Raw genomic sequence first — 17,419 nt, 5'->3', positions numbered from 1 at the left:
AACGCTTAAACCATAATGCATACTGTGGCACTGTCTGCTTGCACGATATTGCTAACTGGCATTTTTGCTAATAATAATAATAATAATAATAATAATAATAATAATAATAATAATATATTATTTATACCCCGCCCATCTGGCTGGGTTTCCCCAGCCACTCTGGGCGGCTTACAACAGAAACATAAAAATACACTAATTTCTTAAACATTAAAAGCCTCCCTAAACAGGGCTGCCTTCAGATGTCTTCTAAAAATCTGGTAGCTGTTTTCCTTTTTGACATCTGATGGGAGGGCGTTTTCTCTGATGGGAGATGCTAGGATCACATGCAACATTTAAGAATCAGATCAGCTGGCATTACTCCCTTGGTGATCTCATGGTGTGGGGACCCAAGCAAGGGTCTTTCTTTCGGGAAGAAGAGACCTGATTAGATGAACGACTCCTCCTTGGACAATGCGCAAGGCAGTGATGTCATGGCCATATTTTTCCATTAAGCTACTGCAGCAGCCTTTCGAGCAAAGAATGGGGCAAAAATGCTTAATATAAATAGTGTGTGCATGTGATCCTCAGGCAGCTTGTCTGAGGAGGATTTAATTGAAGCAGCTGGCTATCTCTTGTTTAAATTAAAATGTGTGTGGCCTTTCACTCTTTGCCACTAGTGACTGCTCGGAACTATTTTTAGCCAATTGCTAAATTGCTTGGCAGTGGTACTCTGAAAGCAAGTCTGCACTTCTTCATTTCCAAAGAACTACTGTTCCCATGAAGTAAAGGGGAATTTCATGGACAACTGGACAATAAAATTTAATGAACAAAATTCTACCTGCACTCCCCTCCAAAAACACATTCACACATGACATGTACTAGCGTTGTCTGAGATAGCTGAGGTTTGAGTCTCATGCTGGGCAAGATTCCTGCATGGCAGGGGATTGGCCTAGATGACCCTTGTCAATCCTATGATTCTATAGTCTTCCATGCAACAACTCTGCCAATACTTACAGCTCTGATAAGTCCAGTGCCAGTTTCCATGGTGCTTAATCTCGTATCACCAATCTTAATTGCGAGAATCTGTGCACCAGGGGCCACACCGTTACGATCTGGTTCATCTGGAAAATACCCAGCAGCTATGCTAGCAACATGTGTCCCATGTGCTCCTGAAAGAAGAAAGACAATGCACATCAAAAGAGCAGAACCACTTTTTCCATACAAGTTTGGGTATACAGCTTTCCTTACCGCCACTTACAAAGCAATCCTGACAAAGCCCTTTCAACGTGATCTTCGATATAACATTCAGCATGACAATTGCACTGGGAAAGGTATTCCCGATAGCTGTTCTGCAAAAGGGCTCCAAAGGCGGCAATAAGGGAATGCTCATCTTTCATAGACTGCTTTGGTTCATATAAATGTTCATGATGATTCATTCATTCATTTTGAATTTATATACTGCCCTATACCCACAGAAAATCATGAATGTGTAGTTCCATGTGTTAAGGCAGGCGTCAGCAAACTTTTTCAGCAGGGGGCCGATCTACTGTCCCTCAGACCTTGTGGGGGGCCGGACTACATTTTGGGGGGAGGGAAATGAACGAATTCCTATGCCCCACAAATAACCCAGAGGTGCATTTTAAATAAAAGCACACATTCTACTCATGTAAAAACACGCTGATTCCCAGACAGTCCGCGGGTCGGATTTAGAAGGCAATTGGGCCGGATCTTGGTCCCGGGCCTTAGCTTGCCTACCTGTGTGTTAAGGGATGGTTGTGAAGGTTGTCCATGCAATGTGACAAACCACATCAGTGGAGCTCTTCACTCCAGGTATTGCATTGGAGTGATCAATATATGCTCAGACTTTTTGTAGATCTGCCTGTGAGCATGTCTTACCACTTATGGAATGACCTTTGAAACTGAGTGTTAACACAACAGCTCCTCCCTTTTATCTTATCTAATTTATCTGAAACATTAGCCGTACAAACAGAGCAAACTATACATTTAGAAAAGTAAGAAAATGAAGGACACTGAAGAATTGTTTCTAGATGATTAAGCTTACCTCCACTGGTGACAATCGAGAGCAAGTTCCCTTCATCATAGATATTGACAGAGTAATTCAACATCTCCGACGTGCCAAACGATCCAAATTCTTGACCTTCCTTGTAGTTGCGTAAAACTGTGCAGTTAGAAAAGTCACCAGTTTCACTTGAATCTATACAAGCTCTAGAGAAAAGAACATATACACACCTTGCAAGTTAACAGTTTTCTTTTCTTGTATTGAACTATCCAAAAAGGGTAATTTAAATCCTGCCACCCCAATACATGCAATGGTCCCCAAGTTTATGAACCTGATTCCACAAATGAAAGAGTTCATCAGTTTAGGGCCTCCCGTTCAACCACGCCGCCTGCACCAAAACACTCTATTTAGTTTTTTTGTGCCTCACCAGTTGCACAACAGCTCTAGGCAGGCCTGAAGAGCAAGTTCCCAAACTGCTTTATTTGTGAAAATAAACATTGGTAAACGTGCAGGTCCTGAGCAAACATCCAGCACACACCCTGTCACTTGGTAGCAGCCGTTCCAGCTGTGGAAGAGATGAGGGTGGCTCACTCTATCCCCTCTGCTAAAAGATCACCAATATCACGCACCTCTTATCTAGAACTATTTTCACTCCAGCTGATTAATCTTAAAAACCTGGCACCTGAGTAAGTGGTAGCAGTCCTGGGCAGAGTGGCATTTGGCCCAGTTAGTGGAAAGGCTTCCAAGAAGGGGTGATTAACCTGTGGCCCTCCAGGTGTCTTTAAGACTGTACCACCCCCAACCACTGGCTGAGCTGGCTGCACTGATGGTAACTGTAGTCCAGTAACACCTTGAGGGCTACAGGTTCTTCACCCCTGCTTCAAAGCTACTTTTGTTTGTTTGCCCTAAATCTTCTAACATTCAGTTTCACTGGATGGCTCTGAGTTCTGGTGTCAAGAGAAAGAAAGAAAATACTTCTCTCTGTCCAAACGCCGTATCCTTTCCTTATCAGAGTGTGTCTCCATCCCATTAATTATTTTGGTTGCCCTCGGTTTCAAAATGTCAGATAAGGTGAGCATAGTTAGGGACAATACGTATTTTATGGGCATTAAAAAAAAATTACCTCCAAGTTTCCCCATCATGCCACACCAAGCAGTCATATACAGGGCCAGGATCACTGTATTTTTTCTCAAAAGAATTCAGCAACTCCACTTGACTCTGAAGCTCTTCCTTCATCAGTTTGCCTTCCTGAAAGATGAGAATTTGTCATCAAGTATGCTAACGTAATGATTCCCGGATTCAGCTGTGCCATGTGCGTATCACTCGCTTCAGTGGGAGCTGCAGGCATAAATTACAAATGAAGATCTTCGCTCCAGTGTGCCCTCCCCCCATTTTCTGCAACCAGTTATATAGCTTACGTACAGCTAGACCCGAATCACAGCTACATAAGCATATGCCATGTGCAACGGAGCACCATAGCCCAAGACAAGGATTTTGGGGGCGTATCCCCACCTGCATCGCATACAGAATGCACAACCTCATCCGCACAAGGCAGTGCAGATGAAGCCTGCAGAGAGAGGTGGAAGTTAGGTACCTGTGTGTATATTATTACAAAATGAATCACAGGGTCTTATGCAAGGGTGGCTGGACACAAACAGAATGGACTTGCACCCACGAAACAAGACATCCCTTTCTCCCTCCCTTTTCAAACTCCAAAATCTGTTCTAGAAGCTTGAGGGAACCCTCCCTTTGTGTCATGTTCTGTTGTGTGAGTGGAAATCTCCTTGAGCAACAATGGATTTCACACAGAGCAATGCTTCTTAGGGGAGTTCGTTTTAAAACAGTAACCTGCGATGGAGAGCTGTGAGCAGCTTCAAACTCATCTTGTTTCCTGCAGGCTTCCGCAAGCACCAATCTGTGAACAGGATCCCAAAGCTTTTCCTTGCGTTCTTTCTGCAATAGATGATATACTGAATTTTAACACTGGCATCTTTTTACACTCAAATGAAAAAAAAGGGGGTTGTGCCAAAATGGCTGGGCTTTCATGCCATGTTAAATCACAAAGGGCAAGTATGAAACACACCTTGCGGGTTGAAACATATTAGTCAACCAGGAAGGAATGGGGGAAATCACAGCACAGAAGGGTAGGAGGGTTCATGAGAGTCTAACAGAGCAATCCTAACTCTGGGTGGGAAATATCAGGGAACAGCAGTACAACTGGTGCTACATGCCCACCACTCATGTCTTTTGGAGAAAAAGGGGGAGAGGCAAAATCACTCTTCCCTAGTTTGGGCTAGCAGAGCAAAGTGATAGCAATAAGGTCAACTAAAGATCCATTGAATCTCAGGCCAGCTCAGCTACTTCCCCAGTTTTGGGACCTTCTGCAGGCTACCTCCAGGGGGAATCTATCAACAGGCAGAGGCCAAGAGAGTTGTTTTGGGTGAGTTAGAAGAAGACTGTTGCCCTATGAAACCATCACCCAGCAAATAGGGGCTTTGGGCTGCAACCTAAGGCTTATTCCACTGTTTTCAGGATTTAGAATTTGTTTTAATGCTATTTTTAAATTTTACATAACTTTAATAAATTTGTTTTATTCCATCCTACTTCATTTTATTTGAATATTTGCTAAAAGAGCAACATTTTTTTTTTCATTTTTAATTGGGCATGTTGTGATCTGCCAGGGAAATTCAGCATGTTTATGTTTCAGGCCAAACATAATTTCTATTATGCGCTACTTTCGTACTATGAAACTTTTGTTCTACATTTTGGTGTGAGATACAAATAAACAAATCTAATGCACTGTTGCTACTTTTGCAGCATAATTTGGTGTCAAAAGAGAGCCTGTATACAAATTAAAGACTTTAAAAATGAAGATGCAAAGAATTACCTGTATTCTTTCCTTGAGAGCTTTAGGGTAGAAGTCATAACCATTTTTTAAGCCAATGTGATATGTTCCTGAAGGATTTACCCAGTCTGTTGGGATCTGAAAAAGGTAGAATTTAGGAATCTATGTATTTTGTCCGTTCTATCCACCTCAGTGATCATGCACAAAATGTATACAATAAGAATGGTGAACTGCTGAAAACTGTTCACAGCCAAATCCTATGCATATGCCTATATACTGTACATCCAACTAAGTCTAATGGGTTCAATTGGGCTTACCCCTGGGATGCATGCAAAGGATTTAAGCAATAAGCAGATTAGTATTGTGCAACAAAATTCAAAGAATATTAATTAACGTCCAGCCTATTCTCAGTTCTTTCACAATCAAATTTATATTCTCTGTTATACAGCTACAGGAATGCTTGTCTCTTTTATAGGCACATTGCTTTGGTCGCCCTGTATGACCAGTGCCAGATTACTTCAACATGTTATATGTGGGGCTGCCTCTGATGATAGTTCGGAAACTTCAGCTGGTGCGGAATTAGGAGATCATATAATGCCAATCCTGCCCCCACTGCACTGGCTGCCAATCAGTTTCCGGGTCCAATTCATGCTGGTTTTGCTCTATTATAAAGCCCAAAATGGCTCAATACCTCAAGGATGACCTCTCTCAATATGAACCTACCTGCACTCTGTGATCATCATCTGAGGCGCCCTTCTTTGGGTGCCTCCTCCAGATGCGGTTCGGACAAAAACAACATGGGAACGGGCCTTTTCTGCAGTGGCTCCCCATTTGTGGAATGCTTTCCCCAGTGAGGCCTGCCTGGCATCTTCGTTACGTAGCTTTAGGCAAAACATTCATTTTCTTGCAGGCCTTTGGCTAATTAAACAACCTATGGACTTTTAAACTGGGGGTGGGGTGGGTAGTTTTTGTTTGTTACCATGCTTGTTTTTATACTGTAAACTATTTAGTGATCCTCAGATGAGGGATGGTATAGAAGTCTAATAAATAAAAATAATGATGTTATAAAAATACATTAAGTATATGACTGAAACTGTAGATTTTGGGTTGCATCAAACTAACTTATACTCAAACCCACTGAAATTAATGGACCTAAGTTAGTCATGTGGGCTACTTTCAATGGGTCTACTCTGGGTAGGACTGATACGGGAGGTAATTCATAAGGTGATATCTAATTGTGCCACACAGCTGACAGCAAGGGTTCCATCACAAAATGGGGAGAGAGAAGCAATTTTTAACTATTTTCCCTTCCCCTCTGCAGTCTTCCCAATCTGCTGCAGGATGAGTAGTCTTCCACAGCAGACTGGGAGGCAGGGGAAATCATTAAAAATTAACCCCTCCCTATTCTCCTGTTAGAAGCCTTGTCATCAGCTGAGTGACACCACCGGCTTCAATCCATTGACCTTCCAAGTAAACATGCATAGCACCAGGCTGCAAAACTTGACAATGCCACCAGAGAAGTATAAAGCACATGACTACATAGCACCCTTGAGTGTTAGTGGTAAACATTAGGATATTCTCTTCATCTTAAGAGTTTACTGCTCTGGTGTCAGTCAAACAAGGCCTTTGAAGATGCTAGGCTTCAACATAGCAGCAGATGACACAATAGGCTGACCTTTTACTATGCAAGACAAATAGGAAATGAACTATGATGGGATGCAATGAATGAATGAATGAATGAATATGAGAAAGAACAATCCACAAAGCCTTAGCTTTTCTTGATGAACTGCACCTTCTTGTGTCAAAGGGGCAAGCTGCTCTTTTAAAAAGTAGCTCGTTTCCCTGGCAGTGGGAACAGTTCAGTTAAAACAGCAAGCAATATCTCAATGTACAAGGGTTCACTCCTGCCAGTCCATTCTCAGGACTGCAACCACAGGACTGCACTGAATAAACAAGTACTATAAATCACAAGGGCCAAGCTATCAGGGCTCGTCAAATCTTGAAGTGGGGATTTAAAACAGCTACAATGTCTTAAGGATCTGGCTCTCATGTAGACTCTGAAATCTTTCCACAAGCCTCAGTATAAATATCAAGTATCAACTTGTGTGTGCCGCGTTCTGAGTGAGCCAACCTCTACGTATGCTGTTAATTTGCGGGAATTATTATAAACATAAAAGTTCCATGGGCAGTTTACAATAGAATACAAAAGCAAACAATTTAAACGGCGAACAGTCCGCCTTGAGTCTATATTCAATTAAGAAACGATTTGAAAAGAAAAGCTTTCAGCTGCTAGTTGAAAGCCAGTAATGAGACAAACAAGCACCCTAGGCGGGCTTGTTCCCCAACTGGTACACTGTCACCCTGATGACCTACAGGTGAAATGCGGAAAATTAAAATATCGTCGAAAAGTTCATTTATTTTAGTAACGCAACTTAAAAGGTGAAACCAATACATGAGATAGATGCATGACATGCAAAGCAAGGTATGTCAAGCCTTTCTTTGTTGTAATTGCAATTATTTGTTGTTAGGCGGGTCAATTATGAATGGAATGTAATTGATGAAATGTAATAGCAATGTTTATTTTTAGTTTAGTATTATTGCAACTATTTGTTTTATTACTGTGGAATGTCCAAAAGGAAGCATTTGTAAAAATTAAAAGAAAAATAAAAAATAAAAAGTTGCATTACTGAAATAAATGCACTTTTTGACGATATTCTAATTTTCTGAGTTTCACCTGTATGACCACCTACCAAGAGGGGCAGCTGTAAAGCAACCTCTCTGGATGATTTCAGTGCACACTATAGAAGGCATTCCTTCAGACAGACAAGAACTAGGCCTTGTATTCCCCCAATGCAATTTTAATAAACACTTAGGCACAATTAAATGTTAGGAGCGCAACTAGGGCTTTGAAAGTGTTTTGAGGAGATTACTAATTGTCCTGTTGTATATACAGCTGGAGAGTACTTTGCCTGTGGTTCAAATCCTCTCACATTTAAACAGAGTATCTTGGATTTTTCAACCGAAGGATGACCCAGAAGAGGCCACCAACTTTAATTCAAAATAAACTTTACCTTCAGACTTCTTCCTGAAAGACCAATGATTTCTCCATCTTTTGGTTCTACAACAGTCGAAGTGTTTACATCACCACTGCCTGTTGTATCTATTATGTCAATTATCTTAGGTTTCCCATCAGTTGTAATCTGAAAATAAAAAAAAATTAGGAGATACAAATAATTGCACTATAAATGCTCCATAGACACAGGAACAATTGGGGGGGGGGAGTCCCACACAGTGTAGGACATCTTCTACTTGGTGTGGAACAAACTGTTTCCTAAAGCAAAGTAATATGCATTAATTAAAAAAAATATTATATTGTGAGCTGTGGCAGGGTAGAATAATGACGCTCAAACAGTACAAATGTGATTTAAAAAGAGCACAAACACAGTATGATAAACACATATTCAATAAAAGCATCTTCCAGATAACTGCAGCAAAGTAAGCGTAATAGCTTCAACTTAATTAGCGTGAATATTAAAAACAGGCAAAGGGAACAATCCCAAAGCTCCCAAGAGGGCAACTGAAGGGATGCTGAACACTGCGTTTACCCTGCTGTTCCCCCAACACATCCCCACAAAACCAAACAAGAAATACGCCACCCCTGGAGATGGTGCAGTTATTTTCCCTCCCACTGCTGTCAACAGGAGGGAAGTTTTCAATGGCTCAATGAGGGGCAGAGAGAAGGAAAAAGTCCCCTGCACAACCAACCTTCTGTCAACTAGGGCTTTGGAAGAGGTTGTTTCTCTGCCACAGAAACTGCTCTGCGGGCTAACAGAAAGTCTGACCCTTTTTATATAAAAAGGAGGCCATTAGAATGAAGGTAACATGAATGGATGATTGTCACAGATGGAACTCTTAAGAGGTCCTTTGCTTATTATCATTATTATCATTATCATTATTATTTATTATTATTTATAGCCCGCCCATCTGGCTGGGTTTCCCCCGCCACTCTGGGCGGCTTCCAACAAATACCAAAATACATTAAAACATCACAGATTAAAAACTTCCCTAAACAGGGCTGCCTTTAGGTGTTTTCTAAATGTCAGGTTTATCTCCTTGACCTCCGATGGCGGGCGCCACTACCAAGAAGGCCCTCTGCCTAGTTCCCTGTAGCTTTGCTTCTCGCAGTGAGGGAACCGCCAGAAGGCCCTCAGCGCTGGATCTCAGTGTCCGGGCTGAACAATGGGGGTGGAGACGTTCCTTCAAGTAAATAGGACCTAGGCCGTTTAGGGCGTTAAAGGTCAGCACCAACACTTTGAATTGTGCTCGGAAACGTACTGGGAGCCAATGTAGGTCTCTTAGGACTGGTGTAATGTGGTCTCGGTGACCGCTCCCAGTCACCAGTCTAGCTGCCGCATTCTGGATTAATTGCAGTTTCCGGGTCACCTTCAAAGGTAGCCCCACGTAGAGCGCATTGCAGTAGTCCAAGTGGGAGATAAGCAGAGCATGCACCACTCTGGTGAGACAGTCTGCGGGCAGATAGGGTCTCAGCCTGCGTACCAGATGGAGCTTATAGATAGCCGCCCTGGACACAGAATTGACCTGTGCCTCCATGGACAGCTGTGAGTCCAAAATGACTCCCAGGCTGCGCACCTGGTCCTTCAAGGGCACAGTTATCCCATTCAGGACCAGGGAGTCCCCCACACCCGCCCACCCCCTGTCCCCCCAAAACAGTACTTCTGTCTTGTCAGGATTCAACCTCAATCTGTTAGCCGCCATCCATCCTCCAACCGCCTCCAGGCATTCACACAGGACATTCACCGCTTTCACTGGTTCTGATTGACCTCAGGAAGGAGACAAGTTCATATAGTAGATTAAAATAGTATAAATGTATGGCCAAAAATATTCAAAGATGACACCCATAAAGTATTTATCCTTGGAATACCAATTAGGAACACTAAGATTGTCTAGTCGCACATCCATCTCAAAAGTGTTTCTTTTCTTTTCTTTTTTTAAAAAGAGAGATGGTTAGAGATGAGGATATGGAGTGTGGGATGCAATAGGAAGTGATACAACACAGGGAGAAGCAGACAAACAGGATACTGTCACAAACAACAGCTGTATGGAAGGACATGTGGGTGGATGTGACAAGACAGGGGCAGATCTTAACAGAAAATGATAAGATCACAAGGCAAAATACATTGCAGAAGCAAATATATCACTGCCCTATTTGAGAAGGACAGGAAATAATTCAGCCTTCGTGCCAAACCTCTTGGAGTCTGCAATTGATCAGCCAAATGTGAAGACCTTCCAGCACATATACTGAAATAAGTACACATGAAGCAAGGGTGAGACCGGACGGTGTGACCAAGGCTATGCCTACATTCACAATGGAGAGTCAGGAGCCGCGCCAACAATTCAGGCAGCAGCCAATAGCTATCTCTCCCCCACCCCCCGGCCAAATACGGTAATATATAGAATAAGCCAATCATCAAGAATCCAGCTATCTAAATTCTAGCAATGTTCCAGTCTGGATGGAAGATGAAACTTGTACATCTATGGACAACATCTCTCCATATGATGCAACCTGGACCCTGTGATCATTTCCCCAGGGAGGTTCGGCTGGCACCTTCATTATATACAGTGGTACCTCTACTTACGAATAATTCTACTTACGAATGGAGCTCCGTCCGCCATCTTGGATGCGGTTTAGATAGGGTTGCTTCTGCTTACGATTTTTTTCTCCCAATGCATTCCTATGGGATTCGACTTACAATTTTTTTCGACTTACGAATGTACGTTCAGAACACATTAAATTCGTAAGTAGAGGTACCACTGTACCTTTAAATGCCAGGCAAAAATGTTTCTCTTCCATCAGGCCTTTTGGATGATTAACATCCTACACCCTTTTAAATGTGTTTGTGGGAAAGGGTGGGCAGAGTGGGGGGGTCATTGGTGTGTGTGAGCGTGTGTTAGTACATTTTTATTACCTATGTGTTTTGTACTTTTATCTTGGATTTTAATCTTGCAAACTGAGATCGAGGAAGGGCAGTATACAAATTAAATAGACAAATAAATAAATAAATAATGGAAAGCAGCTGGAATCCCATAAGTTTTAGTTCTGAGGGTGGCAACGTTGTGCTTTTACTTCATATTTCAATCCGTCAGGAAACTGTTTTTCAACAAAGTTTCTACTGAGTGTTTCCATACTAAGGAATGCAAACATGCAAGACTACCTTTCTCAATTAACTCAGATGCTTGATCTTATTCATGAACTGTGAGCAATTATAACACCCCAAACACAGCAACTATACTCTGAATAACTAGTTAACTGATGAAGAACAAGTTCTCCCAGAGGCAAAATTTAACAATACAATTACATTAAGCTTAATTCCCTCCCTAGTCATTCACGTCATGCTTCATAGCATCTTCCAGGAGATTACCAGAATCTATCATGTGTTTTCATCTTTCCAGTCTTGTGAGAACAGCCAACCCAGTCAATTTAATCAGAAACCATTTTAGTTTCATTAACTTTATGATAGGTCCAACTCTTGTAAAAAATGTGCATCCTTACAAACAGTGTCAAAATGTTTTACCATTTAAGGAGGATAGAATTACTACTTACTAGAGAAAGGGATATTATCTCTAGTGAAGTGAAGTACCTACACTTACAGAACAAAAGCCTTAGGGAGAATGCTGACTATTATGTATTCAATATATGCTGGACAAGAAACGTGCCTATCAGTGCTATTTGCTTCAAAAGAAAATATACCTGGATCTTGGGTGGAAAAAACCAACCAAAGAACTTGATGTAAATTCATATGCTTGCTAGAAGGCTTGCTTTTAAGTAGACTGGCTATATTTCTACTTGCAGTACTACTGTAAGACACAATAGCCATAATTATGCACACAGTCACACTTAAATCAATAAGGTTTAATTGTGCTTAAAATGGGGCAAGTGTGCCACTTGCTTTAATTTGTTTTGAGAAGGGTAATAAACAAAATTAATGGCCTCCCTCCTCCTGTCCATTAAAAATCAAGGTACTCCCTTGTGATTCAATCTGATTATCAAAAAACTTGTTAGGTAAATATTTTCAAAGTCAATAAACCTAACCCAAATGCCTCGTACTGTATGGCAGAACTGGTTTGCTTTTTTCACTGTGAACAATTTATCACAGCAACCTACACCTGTCATTAACACGTATGGACAAACAGTAAGTGTTATTTTTATTATTCCAACCTTTAATTGCTTTAAACCAGAAATCAGAAACCTGTGGCTCTCCAGATCTTGTTGGACTCAATTCCCATCAGTCCTAGTCAGTGTGACCAACAGTCAGTAATGATGTGAGTTTGAAGGACCACATAAGTTGCTTAAACCATCTCTAGTTTAAACACTGCACATGAGGCAAGTGCTTCTGAAATGTAACTCCTCTGACCTTTTATAAATCTGTTCTACCTTGAATTAAACTATACTTGGGTGCCTTTCCTTGACCAATCACAGTCAGAACTTGAAGAGGGCTATTCCTTCATTACATTTTGTACAACTGTATCTTAATAAAACCTCTCCTTTCTATAATGAACTACCACAATTCTGTATGATTAAGCTGCAGTGTGTTCTGGAGATTAATAGTGTTATTTAACCAAAAACAACAAAACCTGTAAGCAAGCAGAGACACATGACAGCATCAATTGATGCATAATTTGGAACAAAGGCTCAGACAAAAGCATCGGAAAGAAGAACAAACATCTTTCAGCTTGGACATTTTCAATGCACCGCAAGTTTCATTGTCATCTTCCGTGCAACACACAAACATGGATGCTCTCCTACAATATAAGACCATGAACATAGGCTGTGTTGTCAAGCCTGGTCCATAACCGCCTTGCCATCGGTTTTTTTTTTAACACACTCGCCCGCTTCAACTAATCCTTTCTATGCACAAGAGCTGCTCTCCCTTTATCTTTTCCCTTTAAAACGATTCCACACGAACATTTGCGAGCTACTCGCAACACAACAAGTCTGCCAAGCTTTAAAAATAATTGCCACAAGCCTAGGAGCAGCTGCAAGCCATAGTGGTTATACGTGCACTTCGCAGAGATAGCGTCCCTCTGAATACAGCAAGATAAGGCTTTATTTTCCCACTGCCAACCTGGCTGGCCAGGGTGGGAAACAGCATCTGCCCCAGCAGGACTCCCCTCATACCCTTCAAGGCTTTTTTCCAGTTTAATGTCTCACTTAAGTCTCAGGGGCAATTAAAAAATAACAATACCTATTTCCCACTATTTTCTGTTTTCCCTCCACAGCCATCCAAATCCCCACAACAGGGGAGGCTCAATCTCCTCTTCTCAAATCTCACAAAGGAGAGATGGGGGTCCCTTCTCTCACCGATAGGCAACACTGCCCACCCCGCCCGTGCTGTCTTACCTGCATGCCTGGCGCTCCGGGGTCCACGCCCGTGTCTAGGACGGCCAGGAGCACTCCCCGCCCGTCATACTCCGGGTACCGGGATAGGAAGGAGGCAGCGCCGGTCTCTTTCTTGGGAAGGAGCCCTTGGAAAGGGTACTGCTCCTCACCGGCCGCCGCCGCCATGTTGGATGAGCAGAGAGAGAGAGCGAGAGAGAGAGAAGGCGAGAGGAGAGTGACCGGGCACGCACGCGACGCGGGCGCCGGACCGGGTGACGTCACTGACTCGACGGAAGAACGCGGGCCGGGCGTGAGGCTTCTTTTCGCGTCAGGCGCATGCGCGATCTCCCCCACTTCGGCCAATGAAAGCGCGGCTATCAGGTGCTACATGTGCCCTGCAGAGGCTTATGTAGATTTCGAGGCGGGGCGGGGCGGCAGGTCCGAGCCGACGTGCAGCCACTCAAGTTGCAGCGTGAGGAGAATCCGCGGAACCGATTGGTCCTCGCGCCGCGCCAATAGGGAAGGAAGAACCCGGCGCTTGATAAAAGCGGCAAGCAGCGCCCGCCCTTCCCGCCTTTAGCCCTTTTATTGGCTCTGGTGTTTTATGTTGAAATTGGTTTTTAAACGCAGGAAACATGCAGCCCTAAGCCCCACCCCCACCCTTCCCGGAAAAGCATAAACATCGCAGGAAAACATTGCGCCGAAGTTGTAGCTCTGGGTCCAGTGAGAAGATGCAGTAAAGGGATTATTACAGCTACCTCTTTGAAGGCGTCGACATTTCTTTTTCTTTCTTTTTTCCAGGTAAAGCTTTTCACCTTTTAAGAACTTTTTTACCTCCCACCCTGAAAGAGCCACCCGTCCAAAATTTTCGTTTGCCACCACATGGATATCTGCAGATGTTCTAAAGCAGTGGTTCTCAAAAGGGTTTGGCAGGAGGATCCAAGGACAATCAAAGAAACATTTAAACATTTCAGTATACAGTAGTAGTAAGTATAGCATAGCACAGCATAGCATAGTGTTGTAAAAATTTTGCAGAGCTACACGGCCCTAGAATTAAGTGGATCCTTGACCCAGGAAGAGTCCAGGTATCCTGGCAAGCAGACAAAGTTTAAGCGTCTCCTGCCCACCAAATAACAGAGACCAAACCAGGACGTGCGAAGCAAGGCACTTTTATTTTTGCTGTTGCAACAGGGTCCTTCCTCTCACACAGGAGAACAAGGAAGGAACCCCAAACAAAGATGTCTTGTCCTTAAAAAGAGATTTGAAATTGGTTTCAGCCCACCCCCCAGAAGCATCATCCATATGTCACAGAAGGGGTGTAGCCCAAGACCCCTCTCCCTAGATTCATCATAGGTACATCATGAAAGGGGAGGTCTGGTGGCAGTAATCTGAGCACCCTGGACCCTGCCCCCTGCCCCCAGAACCTAATCAACAAAATTGAGAGATATTTACATTTCCCTGTTTCCCAGCCAAGTTAATCACACCCTTTTGTCTGGCAGTCAGGTATCAGGATGCCAGGGATTATCACTTTAATTCCTGAGACAATGAGAAGGTTCCCCCCACCCCCCTTCTTCCTTGCAGAGGAACACCTGGTCAGAGAGAGTCAAAATGGTGTCAGTCAGGCCTGTTTTCCTGTGCTGCTTCAGACATGTTTCTGTACATTCATGTACATGTTTTATGAACAATTATTATATATATATATATGACCTCAAAATTCTTATAACAATATCCCCCATTTGGGGCTATAATTTTTCTTAAAAATTGTTGCCCCACAAAAGAATAACCAGATGTGTTGTTTTAGTACTTTGGGAGAAGCATTTCTCAAAAATGGTCTACGTATTTCATTTAACAGGATGGTCCACCAATATTGACTGGAAAGTGCAGTTTGTTTGTTTACCCTTTTGTGTGTTCTTCAGGTGTCAAAAGCTAGCTCTCCTCTGGTTGCACACCTCCATCGTGGCACAACAGCAACAATCCCTGGTGAATCCCCTTAGGGCTTTCATATTGACCATGTCGCCTGGCACCCCCCATAGCTGCCACAGGTTTGGACATGTCATGAGAGAGATGCCTTTGCCTTGGGCTTCCTATGGGCCTTTATTATAGGCTCTGGCCTTGCACTGTAGGGAGTTGCCCAGTTGCTCTTAAAGGAAGAAAGCTACTTGCACCTTGGATACACTTGCCCAATTAGAACTGACCCAATTAGAATTTATACAGCCCCATAAAACATGTCCAAATTAGTCAAATTTAACTCTAAAAGGGATCATTCCTGTTAAATCAAGACATAAATACCTTCATTTATCTGGTGTTTCATGGATCTTGGGGCTTATTCTTGGTAAAATGATTTAAAACAATCTAAAATTGTGTAAGAAGGCTGGCACACTGCAGAGTGCCAGGTGGGACAAGAAAACGTGGTCATAAGTTGATCTAATCTAAATACTGGACTATGCAATATCCTGATCCTTTAAAAGGCATACAATAATACAAAAAAAAATCATTGGGACACTATACATTAAACATAAAAAAACAATTAAACACAAAATTGGTTCACCCCCCCTCCTTGTGGAAATAACATACTGTCAGACATAGTTCAATGTTTCTGTCGAATATCACACAACATAAAACATAATCATATATCAGTTGTATGTCTTGAGGCCATCATGATCTTGAGACAATTCCGGCTGCTTTTAAATCCTAGGGCACAGAGTCTTGAGGTCAAGGAGAGAGAATGTCCTTGCAATTCACTTTCCCCCTTTGTCCCAAAGTCATTTGACACATTTCAGTGTTCCTATATAACACATAATGCACAAAACCTTCAAATTATTAATTATACGCCACTTGTATATCTTGAGGCAATCAGGTGAACTTGAGATAATTCTTGCTGCTTTTGCATGTATCTCCAACAAGGGGGTTTTCTTGTCTGCCTTCGAGTCACTGGGAGGAAGTTAACAGTACTTCTATGCCAGCACTTCTAAACCTTGCTGAAACGTTATAGCTTTCTAGGTCCTCCTTCTTAGGTTGTGATCAAAGAGATAAAATGTCAATTTGGTTTCCTGTAAAACATCCTTTTGAAAATAGGCCTGCAGGGGGTTGGGGTCTGAAGATATAATTAGTTAAAAAATAATAATAATAAATAGTATAATAATGATAAAGTCAAGAAAGGGGAGAATATTCTAGAAATTTCTTCTTGGGAAGCTGCAAAGAATATAAGATCATAGTTAAGCATTTTATTCATCTAAATATTATTATTATCATTCATATTTAATTACTGCTGTTATTGTCTGCTCAGTCAGTTTAATTTACTTCACCTAGTTTGGCTGTGGAGGAAACAAAGGACAAAAATTTTGTTAATTAGGACACAATTGATAAGTTATTAACATTTTCCTTATGTGGTTCTGAATTCTCTTTGAGGTTCACGTATCTTGTTTGAAAGGGATTAATATTATTATTATTATTTACAGGAAAGAATGAGTTAGATGCTACATTTGTATGTACAGAAAGAAAAAGTAGAAATACCAAAAAAAAGATACAAAAATAAAACAATAAAATTTAGATTACCACTCACACAACAATTTTTCAAATGAAATTGGACTTGACACAAAGATATCAGATTTTTTTAAAAAAAGAATTATCATTAAATAATACAAAGACATTATAAATTGGAGAGGAACCTTAAAGATCTGAAGGTGAAATATCCAATTAAGATGGAAAAATGGTAAAATAACGGAAAAAGCTTTGAAATTCATCATAATAAGAAATACTCAGGCAAGACTACCTGACAAAATACAGTCACAAAACAATACCTGGTTATTGTTAGAATAATTTCATAGACATAATGGAAAAACTGATTTAATAAATGGAAGCAGATTATTTATAAGCTAAAGAGAAGCGCCAAAGAGAAATGAAATTACTGTTTGTATCTCCTCACTCCTCACTTTTTCTTTCTTTTTTTTTTTTGTGCTGTGGAAGAAAAAAATTGGCAAAACACTCAATCATTGCTACATTAGAAAAGGGAGGGTTATATTAACATAGGGTAATGCTTCGGGGTGAAATGCAAATGAGAGATAAGTATCCATCCTGAGTACCTGCTAGGAAAGAAATGGAGCCTTTTGTTTGCATAGTCTGTCAACTGGTAGACAGCAATTTTCTATGAATTTCCAAGTGTGGAGGGGGCTTGTTT

At 41.7% G+C, this 17,419-nt stretch overlaps 1 protein-coding gene across 3 annotated transcripts in view; it reads right to left on the bottom strand.

Moving 5' to 3' along the window:
* The window catches only part of TPP2 (tripeptidyl peptidase 2), a 43,631-nt gene extending 30,119 nt beyond the window's left edge, over nucleotides 1-13,512 (bottom strand). Inside the window, exons 1-7 of one of the 3 annotated variants that reach the window (XM_035114937.2) lie at nucleotides 13,264-13,512; nucleotides 7,916-8,044; nucleotides 4,887-4,982; nucleotides 3,848-3,952; nucleotides 3,123-3,247; nucleotides 2,042-2,205; nucleotides 994-1,148 (exon numbers count right to left, since the gene is read on the bottom strand). In XM_035114937.2, the coding sequence (XP_034970828.2) occupies nucleotides 994-1,148; nucleotides 2,042-2,205; nucleotides 3,123-3,247; nucleotides 3,848-3,952; nucleotides 4,887-4,982; nucleotides 7,916-8,044; nucleotides 13,264-13,428 (939 nt within the window). In that variant the 5' untranslated portion in view covers nucleotides 13,429-13,512. The remainder of the gene's footprint in view (nucleotides 1-993; nucleotides 1,149-2,041; nucleotides 2,206-3,122; nucleotides 3,248-3,847; nucleotides 3,953-4,886; nucleotides 4,983-7,915; nucleotides 8,045-13,263) is intronic. The other 2 variants (XM_035114935.2, XM_035114936.2) reach the window with 2 other exon arrangements.
* Between the last annotated feature and the right edge of the window lie 3,907 nt (nucleotides 13,513-17,419).

The sequence above is a fragment of the Zootoca vivipara genome, chromosome 4, assembly GCF_963506605.1.
Source record: "Zootoca vivipara chromosome 4, rZooViv1.1, whole genome shotgun sequence".
NCBI lineage: Eukaryota > Metazoa > Chordata > Lepidosauria > Squamata > Lacertidae > Zootoca > Zootoca vivipara.
The sequence above is the reverse complement of the archived record's forward strand: the minus strand, read 5'-3'. Positions and strand labels throughout refer to the sequence as shown.